Source organism: Coregonus lavaretus (assembly GCF_964263955.1).
Source record: "Coregonus lavaretus genome assembly, contig: HAP1_SCAFFOLD_2107, whole genome shotgun sequence".
NCBI classification, from domain to species: Eukaryota; Metazoa; Chordata; class Actinopteri; order Salmoniformes; family Salmonidae; genus Coregonus; species Coregonus lavaretus.
Window position 1 is genome coordinate 1 of NW_028159786.1, and position 20000 is coordinate 20000.

Here is a 20000-nt window from a genome sequence, read left to right on the forward strand (position 1 = left end):
CTATTTTTGAAGGTCTTCAAGCAGTGGTTGTTTATGTACAAATAAACAGCTTTTTTCTGATCTGTTAAAACAAAACAATTCACACAACATACTTTACACCTTCAGGAGAGGGAGGCAGGCCTCAAGGTGAGCCTGGGCAGCGGGTAGCAGAGCTATCCCAGGCTGGGCTGAGTGTGCTGGGCATAGGGAGGCTGATGACGGTGTGTACTGGGTCTCCTTGTGCTAATCCAGAGGCAAGTATTGGTGTATTTATTATTCTATTTTTAAGTGAGATTCTTCCCCACTTTTTTCCTCGCTCTCCTTTTCCCACCTCACTAATCAGCAGTCCCCGTCTGTCATCATGACAACCAGCACCTCACTTTTGCCCATCTCCTCGAGAGCTGTCGCCAGGGACACCAGGTCCGCGTCACCTTGGTGACAGGCCTCCCATAGGTCCAACAGAACAGCTGTGGGGCTGGGCTTTGTTGCAAAGTAGTTTAGATACCTGAGAGATGGAGGTGGAGAGGGAGGGAGGGGAGGGGAGGAGAGAGGTGGAGGGAAAGAGAGAGACAGAGAAGGGGGGAAGAGAGAGAGGGAGAGAGAAGTTAACAACAGCACATATGGACAGAATAACAAACAGGATACACAGTAAAAATAATTTAAGTATGAAAAAAAAAACAGTATGGAAAAAGTATGAAAAAGTATAAAAAATGTATGCACTCACTAACTGTAAGTCGCTCTGGATAAGAGCGTCTGCTAAATGACTAAAATGTAAAATGTAAATGATCTACTTAACATGCAGATACACAGGTCATTATAAACACAGCATGCACGTACAAACACTCTCTCTCTCTCTCTCTCTCGCTATCTCTCTCTCTCACTCACTCACCTGTCGAAGTCCAGGCTGTGAGCCAGCAGTCTCCAGTCACAGCCGCGGGCGCTGGGGGCGTCCAGACTGGCACAGATCTTCTGTCGTATGGAGGGGGGCAGACGGAAGGCATAGGGCCCCACCTGGGAGGAGGGCAGGCAGGTACCCCCGGAGGGGAGCGGGGAGCAGGGCGGGAGGGTCTGGAAGTAGAGATTGGATGGAGAGAGATAACGGGACAAAGCTGACTCAGGGCTTTGACATGTACGAAGCCCAGGGCTATCCTTAACCCTGGGTTAATACTAGCCCAAGGCTAGCTTCTGTTAACCCTAGGCTAACTGAAACCAACCGTCACTTTTCTGGAGTAGAATATTCAAATGAGGTCGGAACTCAGTGAATGACTAGTTCCAAAAAGTCACCAAGGCTAAGACCTGGGATAAGGCTGGTGTTCTCCCACTTTGTAATGGTGCAGTCTGAATGTCTCTGTGTAACGGTTAAACCCTTCCCTCCTGTGTTACAGTGAAGCCCTTCCCCCTGTTACCTCCTGTATGTCTCTGTGTAACGGTTAAACCCTTCCCCCCTGTGTTACAGTGAAGCCCTTCCCCCTGTTACCTCCTGTATGTCTCTGTGTAACGGTTAAACCCTTCCCCCCTGTGTTACAGTGAAGCCCTTCCCCCTGTTACCTCCTGTATGTCTCTGTGTAACGGTTAAACCCTTCCCCCTGTGTTACAGTGAAACCCTTCCCCCTGTTACCTCCTGTATGTCTGTGTTCAGCTGGAAGATCTGTCCCTCTCCTTCCACCTGCCTGACACAGATCTTACAGGTGAGCTGAGACACGGCCAGGCTGCCTCTCTCTAGGCTGAAGGTACAGTGGAGGGGTCTTTGACTACCACTCCAGATATGGTCGAACGGAATCTCCTGGGGAAGAAATGTATTGATTCATTTATCTATTGATTGACTAAGTAGATAGTCTCCAGGCTGAAGGTACAGTGGAGGGTCTCTGGCTACCAGAGGAATCTCTTGGGGAAGATATTGTATTAGATTAGATTAGATTAGTGTGTGTGTGTGAGTGTATGAGAGTGGCTGCGTGTGGCTGACCTGGTACTTGGCCAGTAGTTTGCTCCTCCAGTGTGAGTGAGGGATGTCATGGATGGACAGACGCAGGTTGTGGTAGCTGTCTTTAAACAACAGGGGTATAGGGTCCTCCAGCAACACCCCTCCTAGACTCCTCTCCAACTCCAACACCTCCTACAGAGAGAGACGGAGAGAGAGAGAGAGAGAGAGAGAGAGAGATAGAGAGAGAGAGGGAGAGGGAGAGGGAGAGGGAGAGGGAGAGGGAGAGGGAGAGGGAGAGAGAGAGAGAGAGAGAGAGAGAGAGAGAGAGTCCAAAGGGGGAGGGGTGTGACTCTTCATAAACAACAACTGGTGCGCTGCTTCCAGTGTGAAGGAAATCTCAAGCTCACCTGATATAGAATACCTAATGGTAAGCTTCAGAGTTTTCCCCGCATTCCCAGCATAAAAGGCGCTAGTAGATTCAGGCGCAGCTGGGAACTTTATTGACCGTTCATTTGCAAGTAGATTAGGGATCCCTATTGTACCTGTTGATGTGCCCTTCCCTGTACATGCCTTAGATAGTCGTCCTTTAGGGTCAGGCCTGATTAGGGAGGTCACAGCTCCACTAGTTATGAAAACGCAGGAGGGTCATGAGGAGAGAATTAGTCTCTTCCTGATCGATTCTCCTGCGTTTCCTGTGGTGTTGGGGCTTCCCTGGTTGGCCCATCATGACCCCACTATTTCGTGGCAACAGAGGGCTCTGTAGGGATGGTCCCGTCAGTGCTCGGGGAGGTGTGTAGGTGTTTCCACAGGTGCAACTACGGTGGAGAGTCCAAACCAGGTCTCCACGATGCACCTTCCCCCCGAATATGCCGATTTGGCTCTCGCCTTCTGTAAAAAGAAGGCGACTCAACTAGCACCCCATCCACAGGGGGATTGTGCGATAAATCTCCAGGTAGGCGCAGCACTTCCCAGGAGTCACGTGTATCCTCTGTCTCAGGAGGAGACGGCGGCTATGGAAACATATGTCTCTCCGAATCTCTGGGACAGGGATACTTTCGGCCTTCCACTTCACCTGCCTCCTCGAGTTTGTTTTTTGTGAAGAAGAAGGATGGAGGTTTACGCCCGTGCATTGACTATTGAGGTCTAAATCAGATCACTGTGAAGTACAGTTACCCACTGCCTCTCATAGCCAGTGTGACAGAGTCATTGCACGGGGCGCGCTTCTTCACCAAATTGGATCTCAGGAGCGCTTACAACCTGGTGCGTTTCCGGGAGGGGGGATGAGTGGAAAACGGCATTTAGTACCACCTCTTCAAGTACCTCGTTAAGTACCTCGTCATGCCGTACGGGTTGATGAATGCTCCATCAGTCTTCCAATCCTTCGTAGACAAGATTTTCAGGGACCTGCATGGGCAGGGTGTACTGGTGTATATAGATGACATTCTAATATACTCTGCTACACGCGCCGAGCATGTGTCCCTGGTGCGCAAGGTGCTTGGTCGACTGTTTGGAGCATGACCTGTACGTCAAGGCTGAGAAATGTCTGTTCTTCCAACAGTCCGTCTCCTTCCTAGGGTACCGCCTGTCCGCGTCAGGGGTGGAGATGGAGAATGACCGCATTTCAGCCATGCGTAATTGGCCGACTCCAACCACGGTAAAGGAGGTGCAGCGGTTCTTAGGGTTTGCCAACTACTACCGGAGGTTTATCCGGAGCTTTGGTCAGGTAGCGGCTCCCATTACCTCCTTGCTGAAGGGGGGACCGGTGCGACTGCAGTGGTCAGCTGAGGCGGACAGGGCTTTTGGTCACATGAAGGCTCTGTTTACCTCGGCTCTCGTGCTGGCTCATCCTGATCCCTCCTTGGCATTCATAGTAGAGGTGGACGCGTCCAAGGCTGGGATAGGAGCTGTGCTGTCTCAGCGCTCGGGTACGCCAAAGCTCCGCGCTTTCTTTTCGAAGAAGCTCAGCCCGGCGGAGCGAAACTAATGATGTGGGGGACCGGGAGCTGTTAGCTGTTGTCAAGGCTCTGAAGGCGTGGAGGCATTGGCTTGAGGGGGATAAACACCCTTTCCTCATTTGGACTGACCACCGCAATCTGGAGTACATCTGGGCGGCGAGGAGACTGAACCCTCGCCAGGCAAGGTGGGCCATGTTTTTCACCCATTTTGTTTTCACCCTATCCTATAGACCAGGTTCCCAGAACGCTAAGGCCGACGCACTGTCCCGGATGTATGACACAGAGGAGTGGTCCACGGATCCCACTCCCATACTTCCGGCTTCTTGCCTGGTGGCACCGGTGGTATGGGAGGTTGACGCGGACATCGAGCGGGCGTTACGTAAGGAGCCCACTCCCACCCAGTGTCCAGTTGGGCGTCTGTACGTTCCGTCTGATGTCCGCGATCGATTGATCTGTTGGGCTCACACGTCACCCTCCTCTGGTCATCCTGGCATCGGTCGGACAGTGCGCTGTCTTAGTGGGAAGTACTGGTGGCCCACTTCAGCTAAGGACGTGAGGGTTTATGTTTCCTCCTGCTCAGTGTGCGCCCAGTGCAAGGCACCTAGACACCTGCCCAGAGGGAAATTACAACCCCTACCCGTTCCACAACGGCTGTGGTCACACCTATCGGTGGACTTCGTGGTGGATCTTCCTCCGTCACGAGGTAACACCACGATCCTGGACATTGTGGATCGGTTTTCTAAGTCCTGCCGTCTCCTTACTTTGCCCGGTCTCCCTACGGCCCTACAGACTGCGGAGGCCCTGTTTACCCACGTCTTCCGGCACTACGGGGTGCCTGAGGATATAGTGTCTGATCGGGGTCCCCAGTTCACATCGAGGGTCTGGAGAGCGTTCACGTCTGGGGGTCTCGGTCAGCCTGACCTCAGGTTTTCACCCCGAGAGTAATGGGCAGGTGGACAGCGGCGCAGGTCCTGGTCCAGGCACTTGTCATCTCCCGTCTGGACTACTGCAACTCGCTGTTGGCTGGGCTCCCTGCCTGTGCCATTAAACCCCTACAACTCATCCAGAATGCCGCAGCCCGTCTGGTGTTCAACCTTCCCAAGTTCTCTCACGTCACCCCCCTCCTCCGCACACTCCACTGGCTTCCAATTGAAGCTCGCATCCGCTACAAGACCATGGTGCTTGCCTTTGGAGCAGTGAGGGGAACGGCACCCCTGTACCTTCAGGCTCTGATCAGTCCCTACACCCAAACGAGGACATTGCGTTCATCCACCTCTGGCCTGCTGGCTCCCCTTCCTCTGCGGAAGCACAGCTCCCGCTCAGCCCAGTCAAAACTGTTCGCTGCTCTGGCACCCCAATGGTGGAACAAGCTCCCTCACGACGCCAGGACAGCGGAGTCACTCACCACCTTCCGGAGACATTTGAAACCCCACCTCTTTAAGGAATACCTGGGATAGGCTAAAGTATTCCTTCTAACCCCCCCCCCCCCCCCAAATTGTAAAGTGGTTATCCCACTGGCTATAGGGTGAACGCACCAATTTGTGAGTCGCTCTGGCTAAGAGCGTCTGCTAAATGACATTAATGTGCCCTTGAGCAAGGCACTTAACCCTAATTGCTCCTGTAAGTCGCTCTGGTTAAGAGCGTCTGCTAAATTACTAAAATGTAAATGTAATGACAGAGTTAACCAGGATGTGGGTAGGTTTCCGCGGTCCTATTGCCAGGACTGGCCGGGGGAGTGGTCGGTTTTCATCCCCTGGGCAGAGATAGCCCAAAACTCCCTTCGCCACTCCTCCACTAACATGTCTCCATTTCAGTGTGTACTAGGTTATCAGCCGGTCCTGGCACCATGGCATCAGAGCCAGATCGAGGCACCTGCGGTGGATGAATGGTTTCGGCGCTCGGAGGAGACATGGGACGCTGCCCATGTGCGCCTGCAACGGGCCATCAGGCGACAGAAGGCGAGCGCCGACCGCCACCGCAGTGAGACCGGGTCTGGCTCTCGACCCGAAACCTGCCCCTTCGCCTGCCCTGCCGGAAGCTGAGTCCACGGTTTGTGGGGCCATTTAAAGTCCAGAGAAGACTGAACAAGGTATGCTATAGGTTACAGCTCCCCCTGATTACCGTGTTAACCCCTCGTTCCATGTGTCTCTCCTCAGGCAGGTGGTGGCAGGTCCGCTCCAGCAGTCTGAGGTGCGGGAGGTTCCTCCGCCCCCTCTGGACATCGAGGGGGCCCCGACGTATACTGTACGAGCCATCATGGACTCAAGGCGTCGGGCGAGGGGCCTTCAGTACCTCGTGGAGTGGGAGGGGTACGGTCCGGAGGAGAGATGCTGGGTGCCGGTGGAGGACATCCTAGACCCTTCCTTACTGCAGGAATTTCATCGTCCTGCGCCTCGTCCTCCGGGTTGTCCCCGAGGCCGGTATCGGCGTGCTGCTGGAGCCGCGCGTCAAGGGGGGGGTACTGTCACGACTTCCGCCGAAGTTGGTGCCTCTCCTTGTTCGGGCGGCGTTCGGTGGTCGTCGTCACCGGCTTTCTAGCTGCCACCGATCTACGTTTCTTTTTCCATTTGTTTTGTCTTGATTGTACACACCTTTACCCATTACATTATATTATTTCCCTATTTAACCCTCTGTTTTTTGTGTGTTTGTTCCTTTATTTTATTTAATTTTTTAGATTCCGTCTCTCACAGTTGAAGTGTACCTATGATAAAAATTACAGACCTCTACATGCTTTGTAAGGAAAACCTGCAAGATCGGCAGTGTATCAAATACTTATTCTCCCCACTGTACATACATACACATACACATCCTTTAAAAAAAATATATATTCCCCTTTATTACTTTCCAACCCCGCCACCCTTTCCCTACTTGGAGTAAACTAGTGAACAACAACGCTTAGGCCTCTACTTCCAGCTTATACATACTATCTACATTTTATGGACACAGTCAATTTTACAATAATTACATTTTGTTTGTTTTTTCTTCGGAACTTCCTCTACGCTCAACCTCTCCGATCATTTTCATGATGTCCATCCGGTTTGCTTCTATATGCCATATCTTTCTAACTGTGCTCCTTCACAAAAGCTCCCAACCTACAACCTATATACTTATTATGGACACAGTATGCTTACATTATTAGTTATCTTGTTGTTATTTGTTAGTTGTTATTAGTCCCATCCTTCAACTCCATTCAACACCACCCATCTATCTCTTAACACCATCCATATTGGATTTCTATTTGCCATATATTTTTTAACTGTACTGTGATGTTTTACAAAAGTGCTGAACCTTTCTATTCTCATTGTTTCTACAGATTGTGAATTGAAAATAAACATTTTTGCTAAAAGTATTATTATATTATTGATCGATTGACTATGACTTTTCAGATCACCCAGTAATGCTATCTGCAAGGTTAGCACCAGGTAAATATTGCAATCCTTTAGCCATTCCTGGACCTGTGTCCAAAAACAAGCTACAAATGGACAGTACCAAAACAAATGATCTAATGATTCTGTCTATTTGCAGCAAAATCTGCAGAGCTGGGAAGATTGTATCCCCCATATAAATAACATTCTATTGGTAGCAAGAATTTTATATAATAATTTTAATTGAAAGATTCTAAGTTTTGAATCCGGTGTCGTTTTGCGTTTCAGTTCATAAACACTATGCCATTGGGTCGGTACGCCTCTTCCTAACTATTTTGCAATCTATATGGGACAGCTGTCAATCCTTTGGTCCTTAAATGAAACTGGTATACTTTTTTTATTTATCACAGTTTTCCTTAACCAATTATGTTCTTTAATGCAAGGCCGACAGACAAGTTCCTTACTTTCTCCCCCTTCCACTTTCCTCTTCCATTTTTGCGGTAAGGCTGCAATTATTTGGTTGTAATTTTGGGTAGAGCAGACATTCCCATATGTTTTTGTTAGCTGCATGTGCGACATAACTCCACCAGTCCTACCGATGATATCATTTACGAAGATAATACCTTTTTTAAACATTTTGTCAAAAAAAAAAGTTTTTTTGTCAATTAGTATATTTGAGTTGAACCACAATATTTGTTGCATTATTTGTTCTGTCGTTTCTGGAGGATTAAATTGAAATTGCAACCAACTTTCTATGGCTTGTTTTAGAAATAGTGATATTTGGGAGATGATTTCCTTTTCAAATAACTGAAAGTGAGAGGTTGTAATCTGAATAAAGGGAAAAAGGTCATTCTTGAACATTGGGTGAGACAATCTTACTAATTTGCTAGAGAACCAGTTCGGATTTAAGTATAACTTTTGTATGACTGAAGCTTTTAGTGATAGGTCTAATGCTTTAATATTTAATAATTTCTGTCCTCCGAATTCATATTCATTATATAAATAGGCCCGTTTAATTTTGTCTGGCTTGCCGTTCATATAATTTAAAAAACTGTTCGCTAGGCGTAGGCAAGACCATAAGCAAATAGGTAAACTGGGATAATACTAAAGAGTTAATCAGGGTGATTTTTCCACAAATAGACAGGTATTTACCTTTCCATGGTAGCAAGATCTTTTCTATTTTTGCTAACATTCTATTAAAATTTATTGGAGTGAGATCATTTATTTAATTTGGGATATGTATTCCGAGTATATCCACATCACCATCAGACCATTTTATTGGTAAACTACATGGTAATGTAAAAATTGTATTTTTTAGTGATCCAATACGTAATATAGTACATTTGTCATAATTTGGTTGTAATCCAGAGTGGTTAGAAAATGTACAGTGGGGAAAAAATGTATTTAGTCAGCCACCAATTGTGCATGTTCTCCCACTTAAAAAGATGAGAGAGGCCTGTAATTTTCATCATAGGTACACGTCAACTATGACAGACAAATTGAGAAAAAAAATTCCAGAAAACCACATTGTAGGATTTTTAATGAATTTATTTGCAAATTATGGTGGAAAATAAGTATTTGGTCACCTACAAACAAGCAAGATTTCTGGCTCTCACAGACCTGTAACTTCTTCTTTAAGAGGCTCCTCTGTCCTCCACTCGTTACCTGTATTAATGGCACCTGTTTGAACTTGTTATCAGTATAAAAGACACCTGTCCACAACCTCAAACAGTCACACTCCAAACTCCACTATGGCCAAGACCAAAGAGCTGTCAAAGGACACCAGAAACAAAATTGTAGACCTGCACCAGGCTGGGAAGACTGAATCTGCAATAGGTAAGCAGCTTGGTTTGAAGAAATCAACTGTGGGAGCAATTATTAGGAAATGGAAGACATACAAGACCACTGATAATCTCCCTCGATCTGGGTCTCCACGCAAGATCTCACCCTGTGGGGTCAAAATGATCACAAGAACGGTGAGCAAAAATCCCAGAACCACACGGGGGGACCTAGTGAATGACCTGCAGAGAGCTGGGACCAAAGTAACAAAGCCTACCATCAGTAACACACTACGCCGCCAGGGACTCAAATCCTGCAGTGCCAGACGTGTCCCCCTGCTTAAGCCAGTACATGTCCAGGCCCGTCTGAAGTTTGCTAGAGTGCATTTGGATGATCCAGAAGAGGATTGGGAGAATGTCATATGGTCAGATGAAACCAAAATATAACTTTTTGGTAAAAACTCAACTCGTCGTGTTTGGAGGACAAAGAATGCTGAGTTGCATCCAAAGAACACCATACCTACTGTGAAGCATGGGGTGGAAACATCATGCTTTGGGGCTGTTTTTCTGCAAAGGGACCAGGACGACTGATCCGTGTAAAGGAAAGAATGAATGGGGCCATGTATCGTGAGATTTTGAGTGAAAACCTCCTTCCATCAGCAAGGGCATTGAAGATGAAACGTGGCTGGGTCTTTCAGCATGACAATGATCCCAAACACACCGCCCGGGCAATGAAGGAGTGGCTTCGTAAGAAGCATTTCAAGGTCCTGGAGTGGCCTAGCCAGTCCCCAGATCTCAACCCCATAGGAAATCTTTGGAGGGAGTTGAAAGTCCGTGTTGCCCAGCGACAGCCCCAAAACATCACTGCTCTAGAGGAGATCTGCATGGAGGAATGGGCCAAAATACCAGCAACAAGACTTACAGAAAATGTTTGACCTGTGTCATTGCCAACAAAGGGTATATAACAAAGTATTGAGAAACTTTTGTTATTGACCAAATACTTATTTTCCACCATAATTTGCAAATAAATTCATTAAAAATCCTACAATGTTATTTTCTGGAAAGAAATTCTCATTTTGACTGTCATAGTTGACGTGTACCTATGATGAAAATTACAGGCCTCTCTCATCTTTTTAAGTGGGAGAACTTGCACAATTGGTGGCTGACTAAATACTTTTTTCCCCCACTGTATCTAGATTCTCTATGAGGCTGTGGAGGGATTCTAGTTGTGGATTTAAAAGAAAACATGAATCATCAGCGTACAATGACACCTTTGTTTTTAAGCCCTGGATTTCTAATCCCCTGATATTATTGTTGGATTTGATTTTAATAGCAAACATTTCGATGGCAATAATAAATAGATATGCCGATAGTGGACAACCTTGTTTCACTCCTCTTGACAGTTTAAAACTTTCTGAGAAATAGCCATTATTTACTATTTTACACCTAGGGTTACTATACATGATTTTGACCCATTTTATAAGAGATTCTCCAAAATTGAAATGCTCCAGGCATTTATATATAAACCTCAGTCGTACTTTATCAAATGCCTTTTCGAAGTCTGCTATGAATAGCAGGCCTGGTTTCCCATATTTTTCATAGTGTTCTATTGTTTCCAGTACTTGTCTTATATTATCGCCAATGTATCTTCCATGTAAAAAACCTGTCTGATTAGAATGAATAATATCCGACAATACCTTTTTAATTTTATGCAATTTAAATTTTGCTAGAAATTTTGCATCACAACACTAGCGTGTTCGTTCTTTGTTTTGTGTCTAAGACTTATGTGAGCTGGTGGAAATTAGTGTTGTTTATTTTTAGAGTAAAGTACGTCGTTTACTCAGTTCTGTGTCCTGCACCTGACTCCGTCTTACCGCTGCACATTGACACTGTACCCTGCCTTCATGTACATATCTACCTCAAATACCTTATTATTATCTATCCTGATGCCTAGTCACTGTACCCTGCCTTCATGTACATATCTACCTCAAATACCTTATTATTATCTATCCTGATGCCTAGTCACTGTACCCTGCCTTCATGTACATATCTACCTCAAATACCTTATTATTATCTATCCTGATGCCTAGTCACTTTACCCTGCCTTCATGTACATATCTACCTCAAATACCTTATTATTATCTATCCTGATGCCTAGTCACTTTACCCTGCCTTCATGTACATATCTACCTCAAATACCTTATTATTATCTATCCTGATGCCTAGTCACTTTACCCTGCCTTCATGTACATATCTACCTCAAATACCTTATTATTATCTATCCTGATGCCTAGTCACTTTACCCTGCCTTTATGTACATATCTACCTCAAATACCTTGTACCTCTGCACATTGATCTGGTACTGGTACTCCCTGTGTCTCCCTCCCTCCCTCCCTCCCTCCCTCCCTCCCTACATACCTTCAGGGCTTGTGGTGTGTCCTGTGTGCAGTAAATCCTCAGGATGTAGTCCAGGGAGAGACAGGGGGCTCTGGGGGCGAACAGGGCCAGCTGTAGTCTCTTACAGGCTGGCTGGGGAGGGCAGGACTGGCCCACCAGACCGTAGGTCCCCAACTGCTCCATCACCACGTGGCAGTTAGACTCCTCTAGCTGGAGGTAGCAGGGGGACGATAGACTCTCCTCTCCCACCGTCAGCACCTCCTAGTGGCAGGATAGAGGTAGTGCAGGGTAGAGGGGGGTTAAAATACTGACTGGAGACTGGACTCGTGGAGATAAACACAATATCTACATAATCTATACTGTCAACTCCTACTATAGGCAGGAATTAAATTGAGTAAAAATATAGGACAGCATAGGACACACAGCAGGTAGAGACAGCAGAGGACACACAGCAGGTAGAGACAGCAGAGGACACACAGCAGGTAGAGACAGCAGAGGTGACCTGTCTAGATCATATTCCAACTTTTCATCGTACATTTCTATATTTTTCCATCATACCTTACTTCTGATTCTGTAACCTCCACATTTTCTTTAATCTCTATTCTCCTCTAGTCTACTATGTACATGTTGCATTCTATTCTCCTCTAGTCTACTATGTACATGTTGCATTCTATTCTCCTCTAGTCTACTATGTACACGTTGCATTCTATCTCCTCTAGTCTACTATGTACATGTTGCATTCTATTCTCCTCTAGTCTACTATGTACACGTTGCATTCTATTCTCCTCTAGTCTACTATGTACACGTTGCATTCTATCTCCTCTAGTCTACTATGTACATGTTGCATTCTATTCTCCTCTAGTCTACTATGTACATGTTGCATTCTATTCTCCTCTAGTCTACTATGTACATGTTGCATTCTATTCTCCTCTAGTCTACTATGTACATGTTGCATTCTATTCTCCTCTAGTCTACTATGTACATGTTGCATTCTATCTCCTCTAGTCTACTATGTACATGTTGCATTCTATCTCCTCTAGTCTACTATGTACATGTTGCATTCTATTCTCCTCTAGTCTACTATGTACATGTTGCATTCTATCTCCTCTAGTCTACTATGTACATGTTGCATTCTATCTCCTCTAGTCTACTATGTACATGTTGCATTCTATTCTCCTCTAGTCTACTATGTACATGTTGCATTCTATTCTCCTCTAGTCTACTATGTACATGTTGCATTCTATCTCCTCTAGTCTACTATGTACATGTTGCATTCTATCTCCTCTAGTCTACTATGTACATGTTGCATTCTATTCTCCTCTAGTCTACTATGTACATGTTGCATTCTATTCTCCTCTAGTCTACTATGTACATGTTGCATTCTATTCTCCTCTAGTCTACTATGTACATGTTGCATTCTATTCTCCTCTAGTCTACTATGTACATGTTGCATTCTATCTCCTTTAGTCTACTATGTACATGTTGCATTCTATTATCCTCTAGTCTACTATGTACATGTTGCATTCTATCTCCTCTAGTCTACTATGTACATGTTGCATTCTATCTCCTCTAGTCTACTATGTACATGTTGCATTATATCTCCTCTAGTCTACTATGTACATGTTGCATTCTATCTCCTCTAGTCTACTATGTACATGTTGCATTCTATTCTCCTCTAGTCTACTTCCCTCCCTCCCTCCCTCCCTCCCTCCCTCTCTCTGTCTCTCCTCCTCCCTCCCCCTCTCTTTGTCTCTCTTTCTCCCTCCTCGCTTTCTCTCTTCCACCCTCCCCCTTTCTGTCTCTCCTCCTCCCCTGGCCCCCCTCCTTCTCTCTCCCTTCCCATGTCTCACCTCCCACGCCCCTTGGTGTGTCCGTGTCTTGAGGGTGAGGGTCCAGTCTGGTGTTGGGGTATCTAGCTGGGCACAGTGTGGCAGAGTGAGGACCACAGGGCGACTCAGCAGCATGCCTGATGGTCCACAGCTCACCACCGGGCTCAGCACTGTCTGACTGCCCTCCGACGGTAACCTAGAGTAATACATGGTAATAACATGTTAATAACACATAGTAATAACACTGTCTCGCTGCTAGACGGTAACCTAGAGTAATATATGGTAATAACATGTTAATAACACATAGTAATAACACTGTCTCGCTGCTAGACGGTAACCTAGAGTAATATATGGTAATAACATGTTAATAACACATAGTAATAACACTGTCTCGCTGCTAGACGGTAACCTAGAGTAATATATGGTAATAACATGTTAATAACACATAGTAATAACACTGTCTCGCTGCTAGATGGTAACCTAGAGTAATACATGGTAATAACATGTTAATAACACATAGTAATAACACTGTCTCGCTGCTAGACGGTAACCTAGAGTAATATATGGTAATAACATGTTAATAACACATAGTAATAACACTGTCTCGCTGCTAGATGGTAACCTAGAGTAATATATGGTAATAACATGTTAATAACACATAGTAATAACACTGTCTCGCTGCTAGATGGTAACCTAGAGTAATATATAGTAATAACATGTTAATAACACATAGTAATAACACTGTCTCACTGCTAGATGGTAACCTAGAGTAATATATGGTAATAACATGTTAATAACACATAGTAATAACACTGTCTCGCTGCTAGACGGTAACCTAGAGTAATATATGGTAATAACATGTTAATAACACATAGTAATAACACTGTCTTGCTGCTAGACGGTAACCTAGAGTAATATATGGTAATAACATGTTAATAACACATAGTAATAACACTGTCTCACTGCTAGATGGTAACCTAGAGTAATATATGGTAATAACACTGTCTCACTGCTAGATGGTAGCCTAGAGTAATATATGGTAATAACATGTTAATAACACATAGTAATAACACTGTCTCGCTGATAGACGGTAACCTAGAGTAATATATGCTAATAACATGTTAATAACACATAGTAATAACACTGTCTCGCTGCTAGATGGTAACCTAGAGTAATATATAGTAATAATATGTTAATAACACATAGTAATAACACTGTCTCGCTGCTAGACGGTAACCTAGAGTAATATATGGTAATAACATGTTAATAACACATTGTAATAACACTGTCTCGCTGCTAGACGGTAACCTAGAGTAATATATGGTAATAACATGTTAATAACACATAGTAATAACACTGTCTCGCTGCTAGACGGTAACCTAGAGTAATATATGGTAATAACATGTTAATAACACATAGTAATAACACTGTCTCGCTGCTAGACGGTAACCTAGAGTAATATATGGTAATAACATGTTAATAACACATAGTAATAACACTGTCTCGCTGCTAGATGGTAACCTAGAGTAATATATGGTAATAACATGTTAATAACACATAGTAATAACACTGTCTCACTGCTAGATGGTAACCTAGAGTAATATATGGTAATAACATGTTAATAACACATAGTAATAACACTGTCTCGCTGCTAGACGGTAACCTGGACTAATATATAGTAATAACATGTTAATAACACATAGTAATAACACTGTCTCACTGCTAGATGGCAACCTAGAGTAATATATGGTAATAACATGTTAATAACACATAGTAATAACACTGTCTCGCTGCTAGATGGTAACCTAGAGTAATATATAGTAATAACATGTTAATAACACATAGTAATAACACTGTCTCACTGCTAGACGGTAACCTAGAGTAATATATAGTAATAACATGTTAATAACACATAGCAATAACACTGTCTCGCCGCTAGATGGTAACCTAGAGTAATATATGGTAATAACATGTTAATAACACATAGTAATAACACTGTCTCGCCGCTAGATGGTAACCTAGAGTAATATATGGTAATAACATGTTAATAACACATAGTAATAACACTGTCTCGCTGCTAGATGGTAACCTAGAGTAATATATGGTAATAACATGTTAATAACACATAGTAATAACACTGTCTCGCTGCTAGATGGCAACCTAGAGTAATATATAGTAATAACATGTTAATAACACATAGTAATAACACTGTCTCACTGCTAGACGGTAACCTAGAGTAATATATGGTAATAACATGTTAATAACACATAGTAATAACACTGTCTCACTGCTAGATGGTAACCTAGAGTAATGTATAGTAATAACACTGTCTCACTGCTAGACGGTAACCTAGAGTAATATATAGTAATAACACTGTCTCACTGCTAGACGGTAACCTATAGTAATATATGGTAATAACACTGTCTCGCTGCTAGACGGTAACCTAGAGTAATATATGGTAATAACATGTTAATAACACATAGTAATAACACTGTCTCGCTGCTAGACGGTAACCTAGAGTAATACATGGTAATAACACTGTCTCACTGCTAGATGGTAACCTAGAGTAATATATAGTAATAACATGTTAATAACACATAGTAATAACACTGTCTCACTGCTAGACGGTAACCTAGAGTAATATATAGTAATAACATGTTAATAACACATAGTAATAACACTGTCTCGCTGCTAGACGGTAACCTAGAGTAATATATAGTAATAACATGTTAATAACACATAGTAATAACACTGTCTCGCTGCTAGACGGTAACCTAGAGTAATATATGGTAATAACATGTTAATAACACATAGTAATAACACTGTCTCGCTGCTAGATGGTAACCTAGAGTAATATCATGTTAATAACACATAGTAATAACACTGTCTCACTGCTAGATGGTAACCTAGAGTAATATATGGTAATAACATGTTAATAACACATAGTAATAACACTGTCTCGCTGCTAGACGGTAACCTAGAGTAATATATGGTAATAACATGTTAATAACACATAGTAATAACACTGTCTCGCTGCTAGATGGTAACCTAGAGTAATATATAGTAATAACATGTTAATAACACATAGTAATAACACTGTCTCACTGCTAGACGGTAACCTAGAGTAATATATGGTAATAACATGTTAATAACACATAGTAATAACACTGTCTCGCTGCTAGATGGTAACCTAGAGTAATATATAGTAATAACATGTTAATAACACATAGTAATAACACTGTCTCACTGCTAGACGGTAACCTAGAGTAATATATGGTAATAACATGTTAATAACACATAGTAATAACACTGTCTCACTGCTAGATGGTAACCTAGAGTAATATATAGTAATAACACTGTCTCACTGCTAGACGGTAACCTAGAGTAATATATAGTAATAACACTGTCTCACTGCTAGACGGTAACCTATAGTAATATATGGTAATAACACTGTCTCGCTGCTAGACGGTAACCTAGAGTAATATATAGTAATAACACTGTCTCACTGCTAGACGGTAACCTAGAGTAATATATAGTAATAACACTGTCTCACTGCTAGACGGTAACCTATAGTAATATATGGTAATAACACTGTCTCGCTGCTAGACGGTAACCTAGAGTAATATATGGTAATAACATGTTAATAACACATAGTAATAACACTGTCTCGCTGCTAGATGGTAACCTAGAGTAATAACATGTTAATAACACATAGTAATAACACTGTCTCACTGCTAGATGGTAACCTAGAGTAATATATAGTAATAACATGTTAATAACACATAGTAATAACACTGTCTCGCTGCTAGATGGTAACCTAGAGTAATATATGGTAATAACATGTTAATAACACATAGTAATAACACTGTCTCACTGCTATATGGTAACCTAGAGTAATACATGGTAATAACATGTTAATAACACATAGTAATAACACTGTCTCGCTGCTAGACGGTAACCTAGAGTAATATATGGTAATAACATGTTAATAACACATAGTAATAACACTGTCTCGCTGCTAGATGGTAACCTAGAGTAATACATGGTAATAACATGTTAATAACACATAGTAATAACACTGTCTCGCTGCTAGACGGTAACCTAGAGTAATATATGGTAATAACATGTTAATAACACATAGTAATAACACTGTCTCGCCGCTAGATGGTAACCTAGAGTAATATATAGTAATAACATGTTAATAACACATAGTAATAACACTGTCTCACTGCTAGACGGTAACCTAGAGTAATATATGGTAATAACATGTTAATAACACATAGTAATAACACTGTCTCGCTGCTAGACGGTAACCTAGAGTAATATATAGTAATAACATGTTAATAACACATAGTAATAACACTGTCTCGCTGCTAGATGGTAACCTAGAGTAATATATGGTAATAACATGTTAATAACACATAGTAATAACACTGTCTCGCTGCTAGATGGTAACCTAGAGTAATATATAGTAATAACACTGTCTCACTGCTAGATGGTAACCTAGAGTAATACATGGTAATAACATGTTAATAACACATAGTAATAACACTGTCTCGCTGCTAGACGGTAACCTAGAGTAATATATGGTAATAACATGTTAATAACACATAGTAATAACACTGTCTCGCTGCTAGATGGTAACCTAGAGTAATATATGATAATAACATGTTAATAACACATAGTAATAACACTGTCTCGCTGCTAGATGGTAACCTAGAGTAATATATGGTAATAACATGTTAATAACACATAGTAATAACACTGTCTCGCTGCTAGATGGTAACCTAGAGTAATATATGGTAATAACATGTTAATAACACATAGTAATAACACTGTCTCGCTGCTAGATGGTAACCTAGAGTAATATATGGTAATAACATGTTAATAACACATAGTAATAACACTGTCTCGCTGCTAGATGGTAACCTAGAGTAATATATGGTAATAACATGTTAATAACACATAGTAATAACACTGTCTCGCTGCTAGACGGTAACCTAAAGTAATATATAGTAATAATATGTTAATAACACACAGTAATAACACTGTCTCGCCGCCAGACGGTAACCTAGTGTAATATATGGTAATAACATGTTAATAACACATAGTAATAACACTGTCTCGCTGCTAGACGGTAACCTAGAGTAATATATAGTAATAACATGTTAATAACACATAGTAATAACACTGTCTCGCTGCTAGATGGTAACCTAGAGTAATATATGGTAATAACATGTTAATAACACATAGTAATAACACTGTCTCGCTGCTAGATGGTAACCTAGAGTAATATATGGTAATAACATGTTAATAACACATAGTAATAACACTGTCTCGCTGCTAGATGGTAACCTAGAGTAATATATGGTAATAACATGTTAATAACACATAGTAATAACACTGTCTCGCTGCTAGATGGTAACCTAGAGTAATATATGGTAATAACATGTTAATAACACATAGTAATAACACTGTCTCGCTGCTAGACGGTAACCTAGAGTAATATATGATAATAACATGTTAATAACACATAGTAATAACACTGTCTCGCTGCTAGACGGTAACCTAGAGTAATATATGGTAATAACATGTTAATAACACATAGTAATAACACTGTCTCGCTGCTAGATGGTAACCTAGAGTAATATAATAATAATAATAATAATATGCCATTTAGCAGACGCTTTTATCCAAAGCGACTTACAGTCATGCGTGCATACATTTTTGTGTATGGGTGGTCCCGGGGATCGAACCCACTACCTTGGCGTTACAAGCGCCGTGCTCTACCAGTTGAGCTACAGAGTTGAGCTACAGAGGACCACAGAGTAATATATGGTAATAACATGTTGTAATAACATTAATAACATGTTAATAACACATAGTAATAACACTGTCTCGCTGCTAGATGGTAATATATGGTAATAACATGTTAATAACACTGTCTCACTGCTAGATGGTAACCTAGAAGCCACACAGAGTATACGAGTGTGCTGGAGTTTATTTTTCAATGTCTGTTTACCATAACAATTCAACATCCTTCAGCAACTAAATTGGCTTTCAACACTTGAGACTTTAACCCTAAATGCAGACAGTCATTTCACTTAACTCCAAACTGATGAACTTTACAGTCAAATATGTCATAGAGCAGTTATGAACTGAAAATCAAGATCAACTTTAAAATGCCCACGTCCCAAATGGCAGCCTATTCCCTAGTGCACTACTTTTGACCAGTGTGTGTGTGTGTGTTTTTGTAGACTTACGTAGTTTTCTCCCACTTGTTGATGATGAGGTACATCTCATAGAACTTCCCCTGAGGAATAGTACCTGGTGGAACCAACAGACTCACACCTGGAGAGAGAGGAGAGAGGGGAGAGAGAGAGAGGAGAGAGAGAGAGAGAGAGAGGGGAGAGAGAGGGGAGAGGGGAGAGGGGAGAGAGAGGAGAGAGAGAGAGGAGAGGGGAGAGAGAGAGAGGAGAGGGGAGAGGGGAGAGGGGAGAGAGAGAGGGGAGAGAGAGGGGAGAGGGGAGAGAGAGAGAGAGAGAGGAGAGAGAGGAGAGGGGAGAGAGAGAGAGAGAGGAGAGAGAGAGAGAGAGAGGAGAGCGGGGAGAGGAGAGAGAGCGAGAGAGAGGAGAGAGGGGAGAGAGAGAGAGGAGAGAGAGGAGAGAGGGAGAGGAGAGAGAGGAGAGAGAGAGAGAGGAGAGAGGGGAGAGGAGAGAGAGCGAGAGAGAGGAGAGAGGGGAGAGAGAGAGAGAGGAGAGAGGGGAGAGAGAGAG

General features: G+C 42.8%; 1 protein-coding gene across 1 annotated transcript in view; it reads right to left on the reverse strand.

Annotated features, from left to right (window-relative positions):
• Positions 1–318: 318 nt before the first annotated feature.
• Positions 319–20000, reverse strand: part of unc5b (unc-5 netrin receptor B) — a gene marked incomplete at both ends in the record, with an annotated part of 88507 nt that continues 68825 nt past the window's right edge. Inside the window, 7 exons of the mRNA XM_084196796.1 lie at positions 319–484; positions 869–1047; positions 1598–1762; positions 1943–2092; positions 11417–11656; positions 13246–13420; positions 19488–19575. Coding sequence (XP_084052922.1) covers positions 319–484; positions 869–1047; positions 1598–1762; positions 1943–2092; positions 11417–11656; positions 13246–13420; positions 19488–19575 — 1163 coding nt within the window. The remainder of the gene's footprint in view (positions 485–868; positions 1048–1597; positions 1763–1942; positions 2093–11416; positions 11657–13245; positions 13421–19487; positions 19576–20000) is intronic.